The sequence below is a fragment of the Strix aluco genome, chromosome 18 (genome assembly GCF_031877795.1).
Source record: "Strix aluco isolate bStrAlu1 chromosome 18, bStrAlu1.hap1, whole genome shotgun sequence".
In the NCBI taxonomy this organism is placed as follows: domain Eukaryota; kingdom Metazoa; phylum Chordata; class Aves; order Strigiformes; family Strigidae; genus Strix; species Strix aluco.
The window spans coordinates 1,627,855-1,646,784 of record NC_133948.1 but is presented as its reverse complement, the minus strand read 5'-3'; the positions used below and the strand labels follow the sequence as shown (position 1 = coordinate 1,646,784).

General features: G+C 52.5%; 3 protein-coding genes across 8 annotated transcripts in view; 1 reads left to right on the top strand and 2 right to left on the bottom strand.

The window, feature by feature from the left end:
- Positions 1 to 380: 380 nt before the first annotated feature.
- GLTP (glycolipid transfer protein) lies at positions 381 to 3,502 on the bottom strand. Its single transcript, XM_074844028.1, has 5 exons — positions 3,277 to 3,502; positions 2,373 to 2,434; positions 1,929 to 2,062; positions 1,513 to 1,663; positions 381 to 1,214 (listed from the first exon to the last, which is right to left on the bottom strand). The coding sequence occupies exons 1-5, from the start codon at positions 3,377 to 3,379 to the stop codon at positions 1,032 to 1,034; spliced, it is 633 nt and encodes a 210-aa protein (XP_074700129.1). The 5' UTR covers positions 3,380 to 3,502; the 3' UTR covers positions 381 to 1,031.
- Positions 3,503 to 3,613: 111 nt separating this feature from the next.
- TCHP (trichoplein keratin filament binding) lies at positions 3,614 to 10,677 on the top strand. Of its 3 annotated transcripts, none has more exons than XM_074844021.1 (11): positions 3,614 to 4,938; positions 5,180 to 5,236; positions 5,785 to 5,853; positions 6,591 to 6,764; positions 7,204 to 7,316; positions 7,612 to 7,678; positions 7,956 to 8,125; positions 8,881 to 8,962; positions 9,152 to 9,337; positions 9,409 to 9,539; positions 10,192 to 10,677. In XM_074844021.1, exons 1-11 carry the CDS (start codon positions 4,558 to 4,560, stop codon positions 10,274 to 10,276), a joined length of 1,515 nt encoding a protein of 504 aa, XP_074700122.1. In that variant the 5' UTR covers positions 3,614 to 4,557; the 3' UTR covers positions 10,277 to 10,677. The 3 variants fall into 3 exon arrangements, with proteins under 3 accessions (XP_074700122.1, XP_074700121.1, XP_074700123.1); XM_074844020.1 differs by having other exon boundaries at positions 3,714 to 4,938; positions 7,953 to 8,125; XM_074844022.1 differs by having other exon boundaries at positions 3,725 to 4,938; positions 7,953 to 8,125; positions 9,409 to 9,552.
- A 189-nt stretch (positions 10,678 to 10,866) lies between these two features.
- GIT2 (GIT ArfGAP 2) overlaps positions 10,867 to 18,930 on the bottom strand; it is a 32,046-nt gene continuing 23,982 nt past the window's right edge. For all 4 annotated transcript variants that reach the window (XM_074844015.1, XM_074844018.1, XM_074844019.1 and 1 more), the window contains 2 exons: positions 14,395 to 14,458; positions 10,867 to 13,584 (listed from right to left, as the gene is read on the bottom strand). In XM_074844015.1, coding sequence (XP_074700116.1) covers positions 13,372 to 13,584; positions 14,395 to 14,458 — 277 coding nt within the window. In that variant the 3' untranslated portion in view covers positions 10,867 to 13,371. The remainder of the gene's footprint in view (positions 13,585 to 14,394; positions 14,459 to 18,930) is intronic.

Genomic DNA, 18,930 nt, shown 5'->3' with positions numbered 1-18,930 from the left:
CCCAAATCTCCCTCCCCAAAACAGCCCACCCCCACGAAAAGCCCCCCAAATCTTTCTCCCCAAAATAGTTCCCCCAAGAGCAAGCCCCAAAACAGCCCCCCCAAGGAACAAGCCCCCCAAAATACCCTCCCCAAAACAGTTCCCCCAGGAAAAGTCTCCCAAATCTCCCTCCTCAAAACAGTTCCCCCAGAAACAAGCCCCAAAACACCCTCCCCAAGGAACAAGCCCCCCTAAATACCCTCCCCAAAAACAGCTCCCCCCAGAAAAAGCCCCCCAAATCTTTCTCCCCAAGACAGCCCCCGCCAAGGAACAAGCCCCCCAAAATACCCTCCCCAAAACAGCTCCCCCAGGACCAGCCCCCCCAAAACAGCCACCCAGGCCGAGGTTATCGTGAGTTTTTATTAAATTGTGCTTCCCTGCCCCGCCGGCGCGGGGCTCGGCAGCGCCGGAAGGCGCTGGGTTAATAAGGCCACGTGTGCTTACACCAAGACGGGACGTCCCGGCGGAGTGGGGGGCTCGCTCCCGCGCTGGAGGACTGGGGGGTCACCCGGGGAATCGCCGGCTCCTCCGCCGCGGGCACCGCCGGCATCATTTGGGAAGTTTCTCACCCGGGTGCTGAGCGGCGTCAGGCGCCCGTGGGGCAGCGGCGCAGTCCCAGAGCCAGGGCAGAGCCTCGGTGGCACCGGCGGGACGCTGCTGCCGGCCACGCTTCACGCTTCATCCCCCGTACCACGGCAGGTGTAAACCCAGCGGTGAGGATGGGAAACAGCTGGTTTTCCTCTTTAGTACAAAAGTTTGGGAAGTCCTACGCTGACATGAGGTACAATTGCTTTATTGCTCCATTCTCAATAGGAAATTAATTATGGTTTGGTTTTTTTTTTTTTTTTTAGAAAAGAGATCATCCACTGCAGATCCAGACGAGAATCAAAGTCGCCTGACAGCCGGGAGCCGCCCCAGCTGCCTCGGTGGTGATTAAGACACCAGTAGCACCCGTCACACCTTATTTAAGCCCTGCCAGTCCCGTGCCAGCCTCAGGCTTTGTAGCTCAGCTCGGCGTTCATCTTCGTGTACATCTCATAAATTGCATCCAGGATGGGGGTGACCCTCGAGAGAAACTGATGAATCTTCTCGATGCTTTCCTCCTCTTTGACTTCTCTACCCTTCTCCAACGCCTTCAGCAAATCTGATTTGTAGGGAAGAGCGTAGACCGAGCCCTGTAAAACAGGGGAGGAACTGTGAGGCTCCCACAAACCCAAAGTCCTCCCCATCCCACATGCAGGACCCTGGTTTGGGTTGTTCCCATGGGAATGACCTTAGGGATGGTGGCCGGGCTCTTGGAGAAGCAGAGATGCGCAGAGAGGGTCCCCTGGAAATACCGCTCAAAATAGCTCAGCAGCTTCCCATGTTTCCAAGCCCTTTTTTCCCCAAAAGCACATCCCTGCTCGGGGCAACTAACGGAGCAGCTGTGCTTAAAGAAAGGCAGCTTTCCTCCATGGAGAGGCAAACGCTCACCATGAAGAGCTTCTGCAGCATCCAGCCGTGGTATTTCTTCAGCGCGATCTCATAAGCCTTCAGGGCGTTCACTCGGATGAGGTTGGGGTGCTCCTCGTCCCGCTCGCCGTCGGAGATGCTCTGCAGCAACACCAGCATGAACTTGAGGCCCCTGTGAGAAGAGCGGAGACATCGGGGTGGGGAAGGGGATGCTGCTTCCCAGCCTCCAGCAAGGCACCCCCTGAGCCTGGCGCATCCAGGGCCCCCCCAAAACCCACAGCGCCGGCAGCACACCCCCCCTCGCAGAGCTGACGCCTGCCCCTGCGTGTTCCTGCTCGTGCAGGAACGCTCCCCGAAACGCAGCACCCCAGCCGGTGTTAACGGGCTCCCCACGTGCCGGGACAGAGCCCGGAGCAGCCCCCAACGCCGTGAATCACCTTTTCAACCACATCAGCGCCAGCGTCGCGCCCGTCTTGGGCCAGGCCGAGCCGTGCATCTCCTTCTCCACCTCCAGGATGTTCTGCAGCGTTTTGAACTCGGCGGGGTTGGAGTCATAAACCGCCCGGATTTTCTGAGGGCAGAGAAGGGGGGTTGGCTCCCGGGAGCTGTTGGGCAGAGCGGGCGGCACCGGAGAGCAACCGGGCTGGTGCTCAGGGCTGCGGCGGGGGGAAGCGTGGTGCCTGCAGTGGGTTTCTTCTGGGCTTTGTCCACGGAGCCCCGCGCTTAATAAACACCCACAACTGAGATGAGCTGCTGCCGAGCCCGAAAGCCCCCATGGGAAGAAAAGTCCTTTTAAACACTTTTGGGTCTTGCCTCTCCAACCCTACAGCATCTCTGCATGGGAGTTCACCCCCCCCGAGCCCTCCTGTGCCCCTTCCTACCTTGATATTTCCAGTCAGGTCTGCTTTGACCGGCGAGTAGACGATGGGAGACCCCAGGCAATCTGTGGAAACAGGGAGGGAGGATGATTAGTCATTAGTGGACACAGGAGACACCTCAAAGTCCCGAGTTGTAACCAATAGGCTTCACCTTAACCACAGCCAAGGCACCGAGACACCGGACAGCAAAGGGCTCGTCAGGCTTCGCCCACGGCCCCAGCGAGTCCTCCAGGACGGCCCTGCCTCCCGCCAGCGACCCCCTGACCCCCCAGCTCCGGGACACGGCCCCGATATGATGGTCTGGAGCAGCACGACGGGCACAGGACACTCTCTGCCCGTCCCCAGGCAGGCAGCCCCGTGTCCTGCCCAGCCGAGCCGTGCCACCGAGCCCTCACACAATAGCCGACATTGTGGCGGGCAGCAGGCCGGCGTGGCACGAGGGCGGCTGTGCCGGCCACACACCCACGGCCCTGACCCCGCCGTGGGGTGAACGGCTGCGGGTGGGATCCGTGGGCCGGGCGGGGCGTACCGGGAAGGGGGAAGGCGGCCGGGCCCCGCCGAGGCGTCGGCGGCTCTGCCAGGGCGTGGGGCCCCGGGGATGGCGAGATGTTTCCCAACGGGGCTGCTCGGCAGGTTTGACGGGACCGTGATGCAACCGCGGCCCTCCCTGGCTGCTTCCCCGGGGGGCACCGGGGGCCGGGAGCAGCTGGAACCGGGGGGGGTCCAGGACCGGGGATGGGGGGAGCGAACCAGAACCGGGGGAGCCCCACCCAGGACCGGAGGGGGGCTACCCGGACCGCGGAGCCCTCTACTCGCAGCCAGCCACAGCTGAGCGCGGCGGCGGGGCCGGTACCGGGCCGGGCCCTGCCGTAGCTCCCGCCCCCGCAGACGGCCGGCCCATGCTCACCGAAAAAGGGCGGCAGGTGCGCCACGGCCTCCAGGAAGGGCAGCGTCTCGATCTGCTTGTCTGCCGGCAGCGGTTTGAACTCGTGTTCCAGCAGCAGCGCCATGGCCCGGCCCGGCCCGTCCCGCTCCGGCACCGGCACCGGTTCCGCCGCCCGACCCGGCCGCGCGCTGCCACCGCGCCCCGCCCACCGCCGCTCCCACCAATGGCGGCGCACCGCCCCCCGTCCGCCCGCCAATCGGGATGCAGAAACGGGCGGCGGGGTGGGGCTGGGGGCGGGGATTAGCTCCCCTCAGCGCCCCCGGGACCGGACCGGGGCCCTCCCCCGCCCCGTAGCCCGGGCCTGGGCGGCCGCGGGGGCCGGGTCTGGTGCCGGCCGTGCCCGGCCTGGTGTGCCCGGCCTCACCGCGCCGCTCAGCCCGCCCCGGTTCACCCCCCGCTGCGGCCCGGGGGCAGCGCGGCTCAGCCCCGGGCCCTGCTCCGGCAGCGGGGGGGGAAACCGGAGCATCCCCCGCCGCGGTTGTTGACGCCGTCTCGGCCCCGCACCGGCCGCTCCTCCCCCGGCCGGGTACAGTATTCCTGCCTGCTGGCTGTTAATTATTGAGGAGAAATAAATTTTTCATAGGCAGCAGATGGTTCAGTTAGCGCGGCCCTCGCTGCCTCGGCGCGGCCTGACCCGCGCTGGGAAAACAAACCTCAACCCTAACGCGGGAGTGATTAATTTTAAACACTTCTGTGAAAGGCTCTGGAAGGAGCGAGGGGGGTGGGTGGAAAAATGACACCGAGCGCCGTGTGGGCAGGGGGAGCTCACCCACCCGCCGCGGGAGAGAGCAGAGGGACGGCGCGGGGAGCAGAGGGAGGCTCAGCCGTGTCCAGGGGGGAGGGGATTTGCTGGTGACTGTCCCCAGATCTGGGGGTTTTACCGGTTATTCTAGAAAAACAGGTCGCGGGGCGATACCGATCTCTGGCTGGCGCGAGGCCGCAGCCTCGTCCCTCCGCCGGGCCGGTACCCGGACCCCGGGGCTGCGCTGGGCCAGCCAGGGCCCGGCCTGTTTGGGCGCGGGACGAGTTTCTGTTGACAGAAACAAAAACCTTTAACCCGAACTATTTACAGCGCGATAAATACGTGAAGCTGCTGGGGAGCTGGCACCCGGCCCAGCGCCCGGCCCGCTGCGAGCGGCCTCGCCCTCCCCGCGAAGCTCGGCGGGGCGCGGGCTGTCCCTCGGCGGCGCCCGTAGCGGCGGGGAGCGTTGCCGTGGCGCCGGCCGTCGGTTCCGGGCGGCGATGGCGGCGTGGGGCCGGGCCCCGGAGCGCCGGGCCGCCGAGCGCCGGCGGGAGCTGGAGGAGCGCAGCCGGCAGCGCTGGGAGCGGGTCAGCCGCTCCTTCGCCCGGGACGCCGTTTGCTGCTCCATGCAGGCGCGGTGGAGCGCTCCCCGGTGCGGGCGGGGCCCCGAGAGGCCCCAGTCCCGGCACGGCGGGTGTGTCGCGGTGCGGCGGGAGGAGGAGGAGGAGGCGCGGCTGGAGGAGCGGCGGGAGCGGCTGCGGCGGCTGCTCGGCGAAGAGCGGGAAGCGCTGGCGGCGGAGCTGCGGGAGCTGCGGGCGGGCGGCGGGATGCGGCGGCGGAGCGAGGAGCTGCGAGCCGGGCGGGAGGAGCGGAGGAGGAAGGTGAGGGGAGCGGCGGGGCCCCCCGCAGCCCCGGCTCTTCGCCCGGGATCGGTTCCCCGCCCCTCCCGGTGGAGGAGCTCCTAGGGCCGCTGCCTTGCTTCGAATGGGCAAATTGGACTGGGCAGAAGGGCCCCGCGCTGCGTTCTTCTGCACTTTGTGCCCTTAACTAACGGCTGTGTGCGGCGGGGGGTTGGTATCTCGAATTCTATACTCTGGCATAACCCAAGTCTCGTGTTTCCAGGTTGCTGAGCAGCTGCTCTATGAGCACTGGAAGAAAAACAGCACTGAGCTCCGGGAGGTGATGTTACTTTCTTTTTAGTCCCCGCTGTCTTGCATTTATTAAACCAGTTTTTAGCTCGATAGTCATCCTGTATCTACTGTTCATTCCGTCTTGAATCGCAGCCGTTGCCCTAAGTGCTGATAAGCAGAAGGCAAAGAAGAAAATGGCTTAACTGTGTAAGAAGTCCCCTCAAAGCTGGTATTTTTCAAAACCAGTCAGAAATGTGTTCTGACTCAGAGCAGGCAGTGCCCATGATATAAGTATCTCGGGTGCTTTTTAAAGCTGTGTGTGGCGCTTCCTTATTCTTTATCCTGCCATCCCGCTGCTCTGGCTGCCCCACCTCTGGTTTCAGTGTCACCGTAGTGCTTCCCAGAACCAGCATGTGACACTGACCCTCAACTTGGCACCTGGTGGGTGCCGAGGACGCCCCAACGAGCCCTCCTCTGTGGAGGCAGCTCCTGCAGGGCCTTCAGGGCTGCAGCTGGGCAGGATGCTGCTCCAGAGAGCCCAGGAGGTCCTGGGGACAGGAGAGCCGCTGGCACTAATGGCATCGTTGTCATTTGCAGGTGGAGTCAGAGCTGCACAGGAAGCATGTGGTAGAGGCTTGGGGTGAGCAGCTACATCAAAAAAACAAGGTAGGCTGGGGTAGCCCTGGTGTTAGTGGTCACTAGGGCCAACTCCTGAAACGCGTGAGCTGGTGGAGGGGTGACTCTCTGCCTTGTGACATGGCTGGTAGGCAGGCTCAGATGTGGAAGGAAGAGGAGTTGGCTGTTTGTTCATTTTCTCACACCCATCTTGAATGAAATAATGACTGAGGTCACCGTGCTCGTTCCCATAGTGATGGGGAGTTCTGGTGTCGCAGAATGATGGGAGCTGTTAACAGGACGGATGGTTTTAATGAAGAGCTGTCATTCCTGTCTCCTAGAAAACGCAGTGCTGCCCACTGAGTGGATCCGTGGCAGGATTCAGCGGGGCGCTGGGTGCTTGTCTAACAGCCGCCGCAGCGCAGAGCCAGTGGGGATACAGTGATTTTGATGTGAAAGAATGATAAAGGCCTTCAAATACAGATTTCACAGTTAATGAAAACAATAATCTAGGTTGCAGTAGGAAAATCTGAGTGTATTTGTGAGGCCGCCTGTGCTTCGCATCAGACCTGAGCAGGGTCCTGCGAAGGCCGTGCACAGACTGATCACCCTTTTCAGGCAGCGATGAGCAGAGTTTGGCTTTCTCCTTGGGTTCCTTCCCAGCACATTTTATTCCATAGTTTCCCAATCCATGTTGGCTTGGAGGAGTTTGATTTGTGGATTTCTTGAGCCGGAGGCTGTTTCTTTGCATGAGCCTAACGTTAAATGCCATGTGTTCTCTCTGAAAGCAAGAAGCAACTGAACTTGAAGAGCAAAAACATTATGAAAACAAATGTGAAATTGCACGAAGGGAAGCGCTGGAAAGAATGAACCAAGAGGAGGAGAAGCGCCAGCTGGAAGAGAAGAAGCAAGCGGAGATGTTGCTTCAACAAATAGAAGAACTGAAACTACAGGAGACGGAGGTAAGCTTTAGTTTCTCCTCATCTGAGAAGGAAATTCATTGTTTCCCTTGGAAATACAGCAACACAGACCTGACCTCTTCCCTCCAGTTTTCACTAGGTTAAAGCTGTGATGTAATTTCTGTCAGTGATGCAGACGTCCCCCCGAACGCTGGCAGATTAACCGCATCCTGGTGGCTTTTGTTTGCTCCTCTTGAAACATGAGCACCTTTTTGTGCTGCACCAGATGAGAAAAAGAGCTGTAGAAACTTCTAAGTGTGGGAAGTTCAGGTCAAAGGCGCTGTCAGCTGGAGCTCCTCAGTGCTCTGAGGCCACCAATTAAATTAATGTGGAATGTTTACTGCAATGAGGATTTTGGCTGCTGGTGGAGGAGCAGAGCGGGGTACAAACTCTGGTACAGAGGCGCTCTCTGACATACTCTGTGGTTGTTTTTCCCTTTTAGGCAACAAAGCTGAAAAAAGAACAAGAGGATTTATTAAAGCAGCAGTGGGAGCTGGAGAACTTGGAAGAAGAAAGGAAACAAATGGAAGAGCACCGGAAGAAGAGCGAGCTTGGGTATGAGATTGGGGATAGCTTGTTTCAGCAGGGCTTGGATGGAATCTGCTCCTGCGTCCGCGTGCAGCACGAGGTGTTTCAGGTAGCAGCGGGGGGTTGTAAATATTTGGGTTTTGATGGAAGCGCCCGGAACAGCCAATGAGCCGTTACCTTTTTGTTCGCATTAGCGGTGGCAGGTACCTCTTGCCTGTTAAGTCACATTGTCACAGATGTAACTCCTTGAGCACTGGGTGTAACAACATGGGGCTTTAGAGTCAGACTGAACGTTCTCTTTTTTTTTTTTTTTCTCCTTCAGGCGCTTTTTGAGGCATCAGTGTAACGCCCAGTTAAAGAGACGAGCCCAGCAGATACAAGAGGAGCTGGTAAGAGAAAATACCTCTTGATTTAGATGTTATAGATGCTGTGTGCTGGAGAAACTTGTTCTTTGTGTTTTGTTTATGTGTCTGGTTCTGAAGCCTACAGATAATTAGTTAGGAAGCCCCTTCCAGCTTGGGAACAGGGCTGGAGGAAAAAGATCATGGGGCAGCCAGCAGTCTGAGTGTCTTCCTTGACACTCCTCACAATAATTTGTGGAGTAGCCCTGCACACAGGCTGGAAGCCTGTTGGATAGTCGTTAATCTTGTGGCTTTTCTCAAGGAGATAGACAGGCAAATCTTATTAGCCCTCCTCGAGAAAGAAGATGAGGATCAGCGCCGGCAGTCTGCGCGACGGGAGCAAGCTGTTGCAGATGTTGCCTGGATGAAACGTGTCATTGAGGAACAGCTCCAGTTGGAAAAGGAGAGGGAAGCAGAGCTGCAGACTATTTTTAGGTGAGTCTGCGCGCCTCTGAGCATCATCTGAGCAGCCCCTGTGTGCTGAATGCTCCTGCCTGGTCGGCACAGCTCTGCTGGCGGTTGTTAAACAGGCTCTGAAAGCAGTGGCTGGTCATTCTGTGGGCCAGGTACCTTGCAAAAGCAAGCAAAACCTGAGGCTGTTTTTCAACTGCCTAGATCATAGTCCATAATTTCTGTTACATTAGCTCTAATGCAAGAGCTTTACTAACAAGAGAAGGTGTAACAGAGACAGCAAGAACAACCTTTCAGTTGTAAGTGCTTTGTAACCAACATGCAATGATTCTGCATTACTGACATGGAGGGGTTTAGCTTACGTGACTCCAAAACCCCTGTATTGTTTCCTTTGATAAAAGCTGCCTCAGGTTCCTCATTTAGGTTCAACTCCCACTCTCCCCTGCACCGAGAGCACCTTTGCTGGTGGTAGGAGGGTGCATGCTCCCATCGAGTTGTAGTTCAAGGTTTTGTTGCAAGAAGGAAGATTTGCAAACTTTCCAGCTTTAGCAGCGCCCTTAACTACCCACCCCACTGTGAAGTAATACCCTTGTTTGGGTCTCCTGTCGGCATGTTGCCTCCTCGGGCGGTAGCGGGAGATGGGAGCGGACCTGTGGCACAGGCAGGAGGAACCCGAGCGCTCCGCTAATGCCCCAGGGAGCTCGTCTGTGCCCAGGGACTACACAGGGGTTTTAACTGTACATTATAACCTTAGAGATAATTCTTCCTCTCTCCTTTAGAGAAGAAGTGAGAAAAGTGTGGGAGAAGAGGGAAGAAGAATGGGAAAGGGAGAGAATGGCTCGAGATCGCCTGATGAACGAGGTGATGACCTCTTGGCTCGATGAAGCCATTGTTCCAGCTGTAACCCACCGCCCTCCGGAGGGTTCCCAGCGCAGAGTTCTGCTTCTGCTACGCTTCCTGAGAGCGGTTTAACTGTCAGCACTGAGATTTCCCCAGTTCTGGGTCTGACCCAATTCTTAACTTCTCCCTTAATCCTCTCCCTTCCCAAAGGTCCTTGTGGGCAGACAGCGCCAGATCCAAGAGAAGATGGAGTTCAACAGACGAGCCCAGGAAGAGTCTGTGAAGTACCGAGAGCAGCTGATTAAAGACCTGGAAGAGACAAAAGAACGGACCAGGCGAGAGAAAGAGCAGGAGGAGGAACTGAAGAGGGCCCGCAGGCAGGAGCTGGCAGCACAGGTACAGCACGTGTTGCCATTATGGCCCGGTCAGTGCCCGACCTTGCTGTGACACCCCGTCTCTGTGCCCAGCTGACAGAGCGCCGCTTCCGACAACAGGAGGAGGAGCAGCGCCAGAGGGAGGAGGAAGAAGAGGCGAGATCCACCCGGCAGCACTGCGAGGAATTGGTGCGGCGGGAGGCCGGGCGCCTGGCAGAGCGAGGGTATCGCAGCAGGGTAGGAGCAGGGCGGCGGGGCGGCCCGGGCGGGTGGCTCACCCCAACACCAGCCCGGCAGCATCACCCACGGTTCTCAGTGTTTCTGCTCCGTGCTGCCACGCGGCGCCAGAACACCCACCTGTCCTGCGCCGGGTGCTAGTTCTAACAGAGGGCTAGAGTTCTCTCAGAAACTGCTTTTCTTTTGCTGATACTGATGCTTTAGGTCCTCATTTTTAAATAACCCTTGAAGCAGACTTGTTGCTACTGCCTCAAATGTTTATTTCCAGCACGACCAGCTGCATTAATGCAGTCGGTACAGCGCATCTCAGCCACTTGCTGTCTTTATGCCTTCTGTTGGGTTTTTCCTGGCTCTAGAAACAGCAGAATTTGAGGAACCTGTCCAAAAATGTATGCCCAGATCCTATTTTTCATACTAAACTATGAGCTCCGTGCGGAATCGCTCACCTCAGTCATTATTAGAGAACAGCTCCCGCAGTCAGAGGTGTCAGTGCCTTAACGTACCAACTCATAGGGTGCCAGTTCCTGGAGGACACTGCGCTCCCCAGGGCACATTATTACCCAAGTTACATAGCACCTGGGTGCAGGATTAGTTCTAGAGCCCCTGAAGTAATGACAGTCTTTGCTTTGACCCTCTCAGCACTACAGTTACCCGAAAGCAGCATGGACCTGAGGGTTCTTGTCCTCTGCGCCTGAGGAACGAGGCTCCAGGAGGCAAACTCTGAAGAATCAAGGAACTGAAATAACAGTGGGTTTGGAATAGCCTACGACGACACCGACACGCAACTCGGGAGATCTCTGAAAATATATCGCTGTGGCACAGCTGAACAGAAAAGCAAATTTCTTCTGGGAGGTGGGAGCAGCCTTGGGGGAGTGAACTGCTTCAGCTACTCCGTACTCAGCAGTGAGGACGATGGAGTTTGGTAGGTGCTGCGCCGGGGCCACACAGCAAAGAAACTTTTAAGAGTTAATTGAGAACGCGCTGCAAATCAGTGAGATGGATGACGTGTGCTGTGGCCGTAATTCTTAATGTCCAGTTCCTCGCCAGAAGATGCTGAAGACTTTTCTTTTTTTTATTTGTTTTGTAATTAATAGTTACGAAATAATAATTGTTTGTTTCTTTACATGAGCAAACTGCTGGAGGGGAGTTTTAGCCAATTATTGCACTTGATTCCTTGCTCGGGTCCTGTCACAGCGTGTGAGGAGCCATTGCGGTGACGGGCACGGCCACAGCACCGACCACAGAAACCTCTTCCAAGATCTCCTCCTTACAGAACCAGCAGTCAGCTAAGCCCAAATAATTTTGCACACTGAAAAGGTTTTAGCATTTTATAGTAATACTGTAAACAAAAGATTAAGTCAAAATATTGTACAGACAGAATGACACTGATAAATACAAGTTTTGGAAAAAGGCAAAAAAATTTGTACTTTCCTATGCAGCATTTGGTAAAGAAAGAGCAAGTTTGTTTACAGGGGAAAAAGAGGAGATCTAGCCCTAAAAGAAAAAAACCACCTTTGTTATTTCAGGTATTAGAACTCTGCTGTCCTGGTGTGAGCTGCAGGCTCGAGTTCCGCCGCTGGCCTCGCTGCCCGGTGCCCCTGCAGACAGCGCTGAGGCAGCCCGTCAGCGCGGGCTCAGGCCGCTTCTGCCCCGACAACGGTGGGAAAGCGCCTGTGGGGCGGGACAGGCGCCGCCGTTCCGGGGCGATGGCGCAGCCACACCGTCCCCACCCTGAACACCCCGTGGTGGGAGACGGGGCGTCGGCCAGCAGCGCTGCCGGGGTGACGGCGGGGGCACTCGGTGAGGGGCTGGCCCTGATTTTAGAGCCAGGCCTTCCCCTAAGCTGAAGGACTGGCTTTAGAGAATCTGGAGGTGGCGCAGAGCAAGGGCGTGCAGTTACCCAAGCGTACGTTTGTTTTGGTACGGGGGCAAGTTTAAAGAGCTGATAACTCAGTGTTACCCTGCTTTGGAAATCAGGTAAGATACGGTCAAGAACAGCCTACAAGGGCATCCTGAGAGATTTAAAAATACCATCCGCTGCCTTCCAGCAATGCCAATTTAAGGGAAAGTTCCCAGGTTATCTACGTATTCAATTGCCAGTAGCATAATTCCGAAGCAGGTTTTACAAATGTCTTTCGCAGTTCTAATCCCAGCCTGTTGGCATTCCCAGGCCTTTACAGACAGTTCCGGAATTCAGAAGTGCAGAAAGGAAATAACAAACCCCGCAATGAAGAACATTAATTTACTGGGTTGTCATCTACTCTCTCCCTTCCCTCAAACTTGTGCTGCTTTAAAAAGGGACCTAATTACAACATAGAGGCATCCCCCAGCATTATGGCACTTTGTGTGTATATGTACATACAAACACGCTGTGATTTGAAGAGGGACCAACTGCTGAACTTCAGCTCGTTTGTTCACCTAAACAGGGCAGTTTTTCACCAGGAAGCCTTGAGGAGAGGGTGCTGTTGGCAGAGCGCGCGCTGCAGCCCTGCTTGTGGGGCAGCAGATGGACATTTCCACTCCAAGGTTTCTGTGAAACCTCTAAACATTCTCTGCAGCCCCCTCACCCTGCCTGGACGGGCAGCTCCCTGGAAATGACAACACACTTCCACACAGGACATGGGCAAAGGCAATAATTAGTGATTTTTTTTGCCCCCCAACAAACTCTCATTTTTGGAAATACAGACTCAGACATTTTTAGAAGTTTTTGAACAGTTATGAATGAAAAAACCTGAAACTCACAGTGACATTTGTTACCCATCCACCCTTCCGACAGGCAGCCTAGCGTGGGTTACCCCGTAGGTAGCTTGTAAAATTTTGAAAGATTTGCATAAAACTTACTAGATAGAAGAAAACCTTTTCACATTTGGGTATGCTGAGGTACAGAGGTTACGTGCGATGGCAGACACAGCTGCTTCTGCACTGGCACTCCTGAACTTCCTTTGTTGGTTTAATGATCACAGAAGTCTTTAGTGAAATTGCATCTGGAGTTACTGAGCGATGCTGCTGCAAACAAGATGGTGCCTTGAAGACAGTAAAACTCTGTAGGAAACTTAAGAATGAATTATTAACTCAGAAACAAGGGATAATATTTTAACCACTAATGCCCTAAAGTAACATCAAACATATATTAACGGCATAGTGACAACTAAAAGAAATAACTATTAAGTTTCAAATTCCTTCCAAAACGGGTAAAGTGACAAAGACCTTGTATAGTTACGTGTAATAAGCTCGGATGCCCACAACTACCATTGTTTCAGCAGACTAAAAACGCGTTATTGCACAAGAGTCGATACGGGAACAGAGAATATTTGGCTTGTACTCCGTTACCAGGACGACAACCTTCTTCCCGCTGGGTAGCGGTTACAGTCCTGGAGCCTTCGGAGCCCGTTCTGCTGCGGGTGTCCGGGCCGGCGGCACCACGGCACACGAGGCTCCGGGCCGGCCAGAGCGGAGGCGAGGTCCTGCCCTCCGGTACGCGCCGCCGGCTTCTGCAAAGCGCTACCTGAAAGCGGCACGTGGCCCCCGAGGAAACAGCCAGCAAGAGCTTGACGCGACGCTGGGACGCGGTATTGGCTCGACAGCTATTTGCAACATGCTAGGATCTGTAACTAAACTGGCAACGCAGGCACAAAATAAGGCAGTGGGTTAAATTAATCATAAAATTGTTAGAAAACATGCAAAAATAATACTGAGTTTTAAAAAAAGTTTCTTCCCCCTTTAGTTTTTCCTCATTAAAAAAAAAAAAAATCGGAATAGTTCCACACCTCTATTTGAAATCCAACCCTTAAAAAACAAGCCTGAAAAGCCAAGTGTGACTCAGTTGTTGTTCTCTTTGGTTGTGATGGTAACCAGCTGTTTGGCAGCCTTGGCGATGTCGTAGGCGCACTGGATGACTTGCTGGGTGACCAGCTGGATGTCGGGCGCGGGGCAGGGCTCCCCCGGGAGGGTCTTTTTGCACTCGCATTGGAGTCTGTAGGCACTAGATGTCAGCAGGCGCAAAGAAGTCCTTACCAGTTCAGATTTGGGTTTCTGGGAAAGGAGAGCAGAAGAGCAGAAGTTGAACTCCAACTAGACCGTTTCAGGATCGGTTTTGATTAGGTGGGAGTGGCTCCCAGGAGTCTTTAACCCAGGCCCTGCCTGCGGGGCCTCCTAAGCCATCGCTGTTGCAGAGACAGGGGGGTAGGGGCTGATGAAGCCAGTTCCTGGAATTGCTCCTCTCTCATCTCAGGGACATTTCAAACTGCTGCCAGGCAGCGTGCAGGGAACACTGCTTCACGCTCTCTTTTAGGAAGTTCCTCACACTGATTTTCTAGTGCCCATTTACTGCTACCCAGCCCCTTTCCTGGCTGACACAGCGAGTACAAGACGATCAGTTCAGGTGGGCACAAGAGCGTTAGATTTTTCCTGGCAGTTTTATAAAGGTCGATAAGCCTTTACAAAAACTTTCACTCCCTCCATTTCTTGTGAAGAAAAAGAACGCTTCGGTGGCTAAGAGATCTAACATACCTGCAAGTAAGAAATTCAGACAACAGCGCTCAGCTGGACGCTTGGGGGTGAGGGGCCCAGCAGAATTCCCCTATAACTACACGACCCCCCAAGCTAGATGCCTCCAGTTTTGGAGGACTTGCAGGCCAATTCTCAGAGTTTGAAGCTCAAGAGCAAAAGGAAAGGCCTGGATTCACACATTAGCCCTTCCCAATCAGCACACTGATAAATACAAAGATGCCAGATGCAACAAAACCACCAAGTCTTTGCTCTCTACCTTTGGCTTTGGGTTTTCATTTACTGAAGGGAAATCTAATGAGGAACGAGGCCCATGTTAATGCTGAAGGTACTTACTTTTGGGAACAAGGCTGCCATTTCTGTTACTGCCACATGTATTCTCTCGGAGCATGGTATATAGCTGCAAGAAGATGCAATGTAGTGTTTAGTATGTCAAAAACTCCTTTCCTCCTCAATTTCACTAGCCAGTGGCTATTCTAAAAACAACTGAGTATCAAACCCCCCATATATATTCTAAAAAGATATTTGAAGGCTGCACCAAAGGCAACAGAAGTAGCTGGTGCAGGACACAACATGGTGACCTACAGCATCTCCTCAGCAGCCCCCGTACGCCGCAGCGCAGGCTTGGACAGAACTATGTGACTTTAGAACAAGCAAGAACTTCAACAATACTACAAAATTATTTAAGTTTTCATTACTTTTTTGATTAAAGTTTGAGGGAATAACTGTCCCCACCTATTATACCAAACATTGTCAGAATAAGTCTCAATTTGTATGCGATTATGGAAACACGTCTATGAATATTAACTGCCCATTAATTCATAACTCTCACGCTTCCTGACCTGCCCTCGCCTGACTACTCAAATGCTAGAACTCTTCAAATTGTACAGAAAATTGCTCTGCTCCTGCTTGGTGTATGCATGACGACATATTGTTGTGTGTGGGAGAGCGTGCCCAAGCAAGCTGGTTCATGTCAGGCACAAAGGAAAGTAAGATTCTGCAGCTTGAAAAGACTGAAGCAAAATCCAGTGATACAGAAGGGCTTTGGAAATAAAGCAACTTTTTCTCATCATTGCAGTGCTGATGATCAAAAGCAGATTAAAAAACCTCTTTGTATATGGGATCTGAGTAATTTTAACTTGCTGCCATTTTAGGGGAATCTCTACCCATTTGTTTTGAAAGAGCTCTTTCTCTGTAAGGCGAGAGACTAAAAAACCAGACTACTAAAAGAGAAGTTTTTAAACTGCTAAGGATCTAAGCAGCTAAAAATATCCAGTAATCTCTGAAGTTAAAAAAAACCAAAGGCGTTTCAATTGATTTTATGTTTCAGAGTTGAATTTTGGCCATCCAAACTCCTAAAATGTGACAGCCAAGTGTTGATATTTATAGGACTGTCTTGCCTACACCTCTGAAGCAATTCAACTTTCCTGCTTTGCTTTTCCATGTGCAAGTTACAAAGCCTTTAAAAAAACCCTCTTTGTACCTAAGTTACCAAAACACAGGAAACCCAAAAAGCTCTATTCCAAACAGGTGGCAGCAAGACCTGAAGTCTGAGCTCCATAAGGTTTTAACCCATCAGTCCCGGGTCAGCCGCCGGGCAGGGAGTTTCAGTTTGGTGCAGACACACGCCGAGGACACGCCTCGATTCCAAGGAGATTAATTTCCATCCCTGTATCAGTTCATTATCAGCTGAAGCCCGAAATGCAGCACCATGCAGGTATTTCCTCCTCATTTAACTGGAAGGTTAGACACCTACCGAGAAAGGGGTTTGCCAAACTTCCAGTTCAGAACTCACGCCCTGCTTTTTGGTGAAGTTTAACTAAAGGTACAACATCACGTGAAGGCAACTAAGAACACCAAGATGCCTTCTTGGATTGATTTACACACACTAGACAGACAACGCACAATTCTCATACGTGCATCTCCAGACTACCAACTACTGTCACAGTGTGCGAGTTTCAGGCTAAATATTCAGTAATTCTGTTGAGTTAGCTAATAAAGGCAGGTTCCATTAGTCCTCACAGATCTCACTTCTGATTTATACAACAAACGAAAACTGGTCTGTTCGAAATAGATCTTAAAACTATCATAAGCTGCTCTGAAGCGCTGTGCTAGTGTGGCCTGTCAAAAGTCTAATTCCAAAAGACTTGTTTTTATGCTTCAAAGACTCAATTTTAGCATAAGTTAGTTAACGGGATTAAATCTTAAGCAAGAAAATCTCAAAAATCACAAAGCAACAGCATTCAAGAAAAATATTCAGCATCTGTAGATTACGGTAGATCATCGCCCTTTCAAGCAAAAAAACCAAAAAACAAAAAACCAACCCCCCAGTCATTATTTATGCAGTCATCTTGCAATACCAAAGGTGCAAAAATAGGGCACTTACAAATGCTCCAAGAAAGAAGCAACACTCGGGGGTCATTTTGGCAATGCAGGAAAATTGCTTTAAAAAGGAACTATTCCTCTACGTCTCAAATCAGATGAGTTCTTCCAAATAAACCAGAAGTGGAGAGAAGTCTTCCAAATCCACTGAAATTCCCAGTCTGCTACTGAGTTAACAGCTAATTTGCTCCCTGCAAGCCACACCGAACAGCACCATACCTCATTAAAAAGCCAGTTTGCTGATTAAACCCTTCACTAACAAGGCAGGGAAAGCCCTGAGAATAACTTGAATGGAAGAGACCAAGATTAACCACACACATTTCATAATATTTTCTCTAGGTTAGCTGCAAAGTTTAGTGTGTTTTGGAGAAATGGCTTTATTTTCTAGTCTAAACACTCCCTGTAAGCTGATGAAATAAGATGACACATTTGTTGAGTTTACCCACATTCCAGTAAGAGATGTTCAAGCAGTGACAGCTTGGAAAAAAGAATCCATCATTAGCAGTAACTTGTAGCCTCTCCCTCCAATCCTGGGATTCGTCACTGGCAGCAACACCCAGGGTTAGAACTTGAGAAGTTCTGTTTTAAAGAACATCTCACTTAAATTTCATTTTATTTCAGGCATTAATAAACAATATTTTGGTCAGGTTGGAAGATACTCTATATAAACGCACATCTTTTACACTGATTCAAGATACAGATGATCTCATCTGACAGAGCTGAGGGCCCAAGCTGTGAGGTGCAAGCGTTGCACGCTGGGAACGGGGAAACTCCTGCTCCTTTTGCAACAGGAAAAGAAGCAGCAACCACACATCGTGCTGTTAGTTGTTGTAATTTATCTCGATGGACAACGACCAGAACAGAGGCAGAAGAATCTTTTACACTAGAGACAGTTCCAGTTCCAGCCTGCGATTCTGCTCCCCGTTAAATCAGCACTGGGAGCTTCGACCCAGCGGGCAGTATCGCAGGCTCCTAACGCTCTGTACAGACTCTCTGCAGTTTATCATCCGAGGCCTTTCATGCACAACCACCAACGACCCTCGCACAGATGGTGCGTGAGGGCACGCGGCAGCCGAGAGGAAGAGAAAGGACACTGGGAGGCAGGGACAGAGCCCGGAGCAGCAGGAGGCTGAGCCAGGCTGCAGGGGAGTGCGCTCAGCCCAGAGAGCCAGCGCGGGCAGCCGGGGCTGGGTCGGAGCTCCAGCAGGCTCTAACTGTCTGCTCAGCCAGGTGAGCCAGCCAAAGGAATGGCAGAAAACGAGGGGAAAAAAAAAAGAAAGGGGTTTCATTAATAGATGATACTCTTGCATCATTTTATTACTCTCCAATTATCTCTGTAGTGCATGATTTTCATCTACAAGGTTCCCAGCACTAGCTTGGGAGGTGTATCGTTACATCCCTGAGTGTCTCATTTGGTTAAGGACGTGTTCCCCTACTGCAAAAAGAGAAGGGTGGAAGGAGCCTGCCCCATCTCCCGCGTGCCCCAGGCTCTGCAGCTCTCAGCCCACTGAGAAAAGCCAAGGAACAGGAAAACAAAGAGCAGCAGCTTTGTAGTTCAGTGTTTTACAAGATTATACTCATTTAAGTACTGGCAAACACCCCACTCCACACATGGTACAGAAGAGAAAACTAAAAAGTCCATAACAGGTTGGTTAAAAATCTATTCAATTTAACAGTGAAAGCTAGGTATGCTGCATTGTTTCTTTCAACAATTAAAAAAAAATGTATAATTCAAATCCTGTAACCTGTGATATACCTAAAGCCCAAACTCCCTTAAAGCTTCTCTTACTGTTGCTTCTCTGTGAGAAACAAGCAACAAGGGATTGCAGTGGAAAAGGTTATGGTCAAGGGCAACAGGCTCAGCACAAACACGCTGGAACTCGCCATTCAGCGTGAGGAGAGGCCGCGCGCTGTTCCTTCTAAAAATAGGAAAGTACAAGAAGGAAAAAATACAGAACAAAAGTGGCCCCATTGTTGCACACTTCTCAGCAAGGCAGGAAGCGAGGGCTTAAGACAAATCTCCAGCTGCTTCTCACAGGCAAGGGCAGGCACAGAACTTGGGACGGGAGAGGGAATGTGGGATCTGCCAGTCTGCAAGTTGGGATTTTCTGGAGACCAAAGCTGTTCCAGCCCTAAAACGTCTCCGTACCTGGGAAGATGTAGAAGACTGTAAACAAGAGTTGCAAGAGCTGTGCAGGAGCACCACCTGACGATCAGTCAAGGGCAGTATCCCTTTTATTCACTCACAGCTATTCTGGAAATTAATTGTTCAGTTGGGGAAGAAGTTCCCCGAGGGAGCTGACGCTGCATGTTACCTGGTGTGGCAATGAACAGGCTCCTGCTTACTCGGCTACGCCTGTGTGTAAACCCAATGGCTTAAAATAGCTTTTTCTGGTACATTATCTGTACTAATATTTCAGTAGGAAAGCCAAATTCTCCCTGCCTTCACAATTTTTCCCTGAAACAAAACTTGGTGTTACTATCACACTT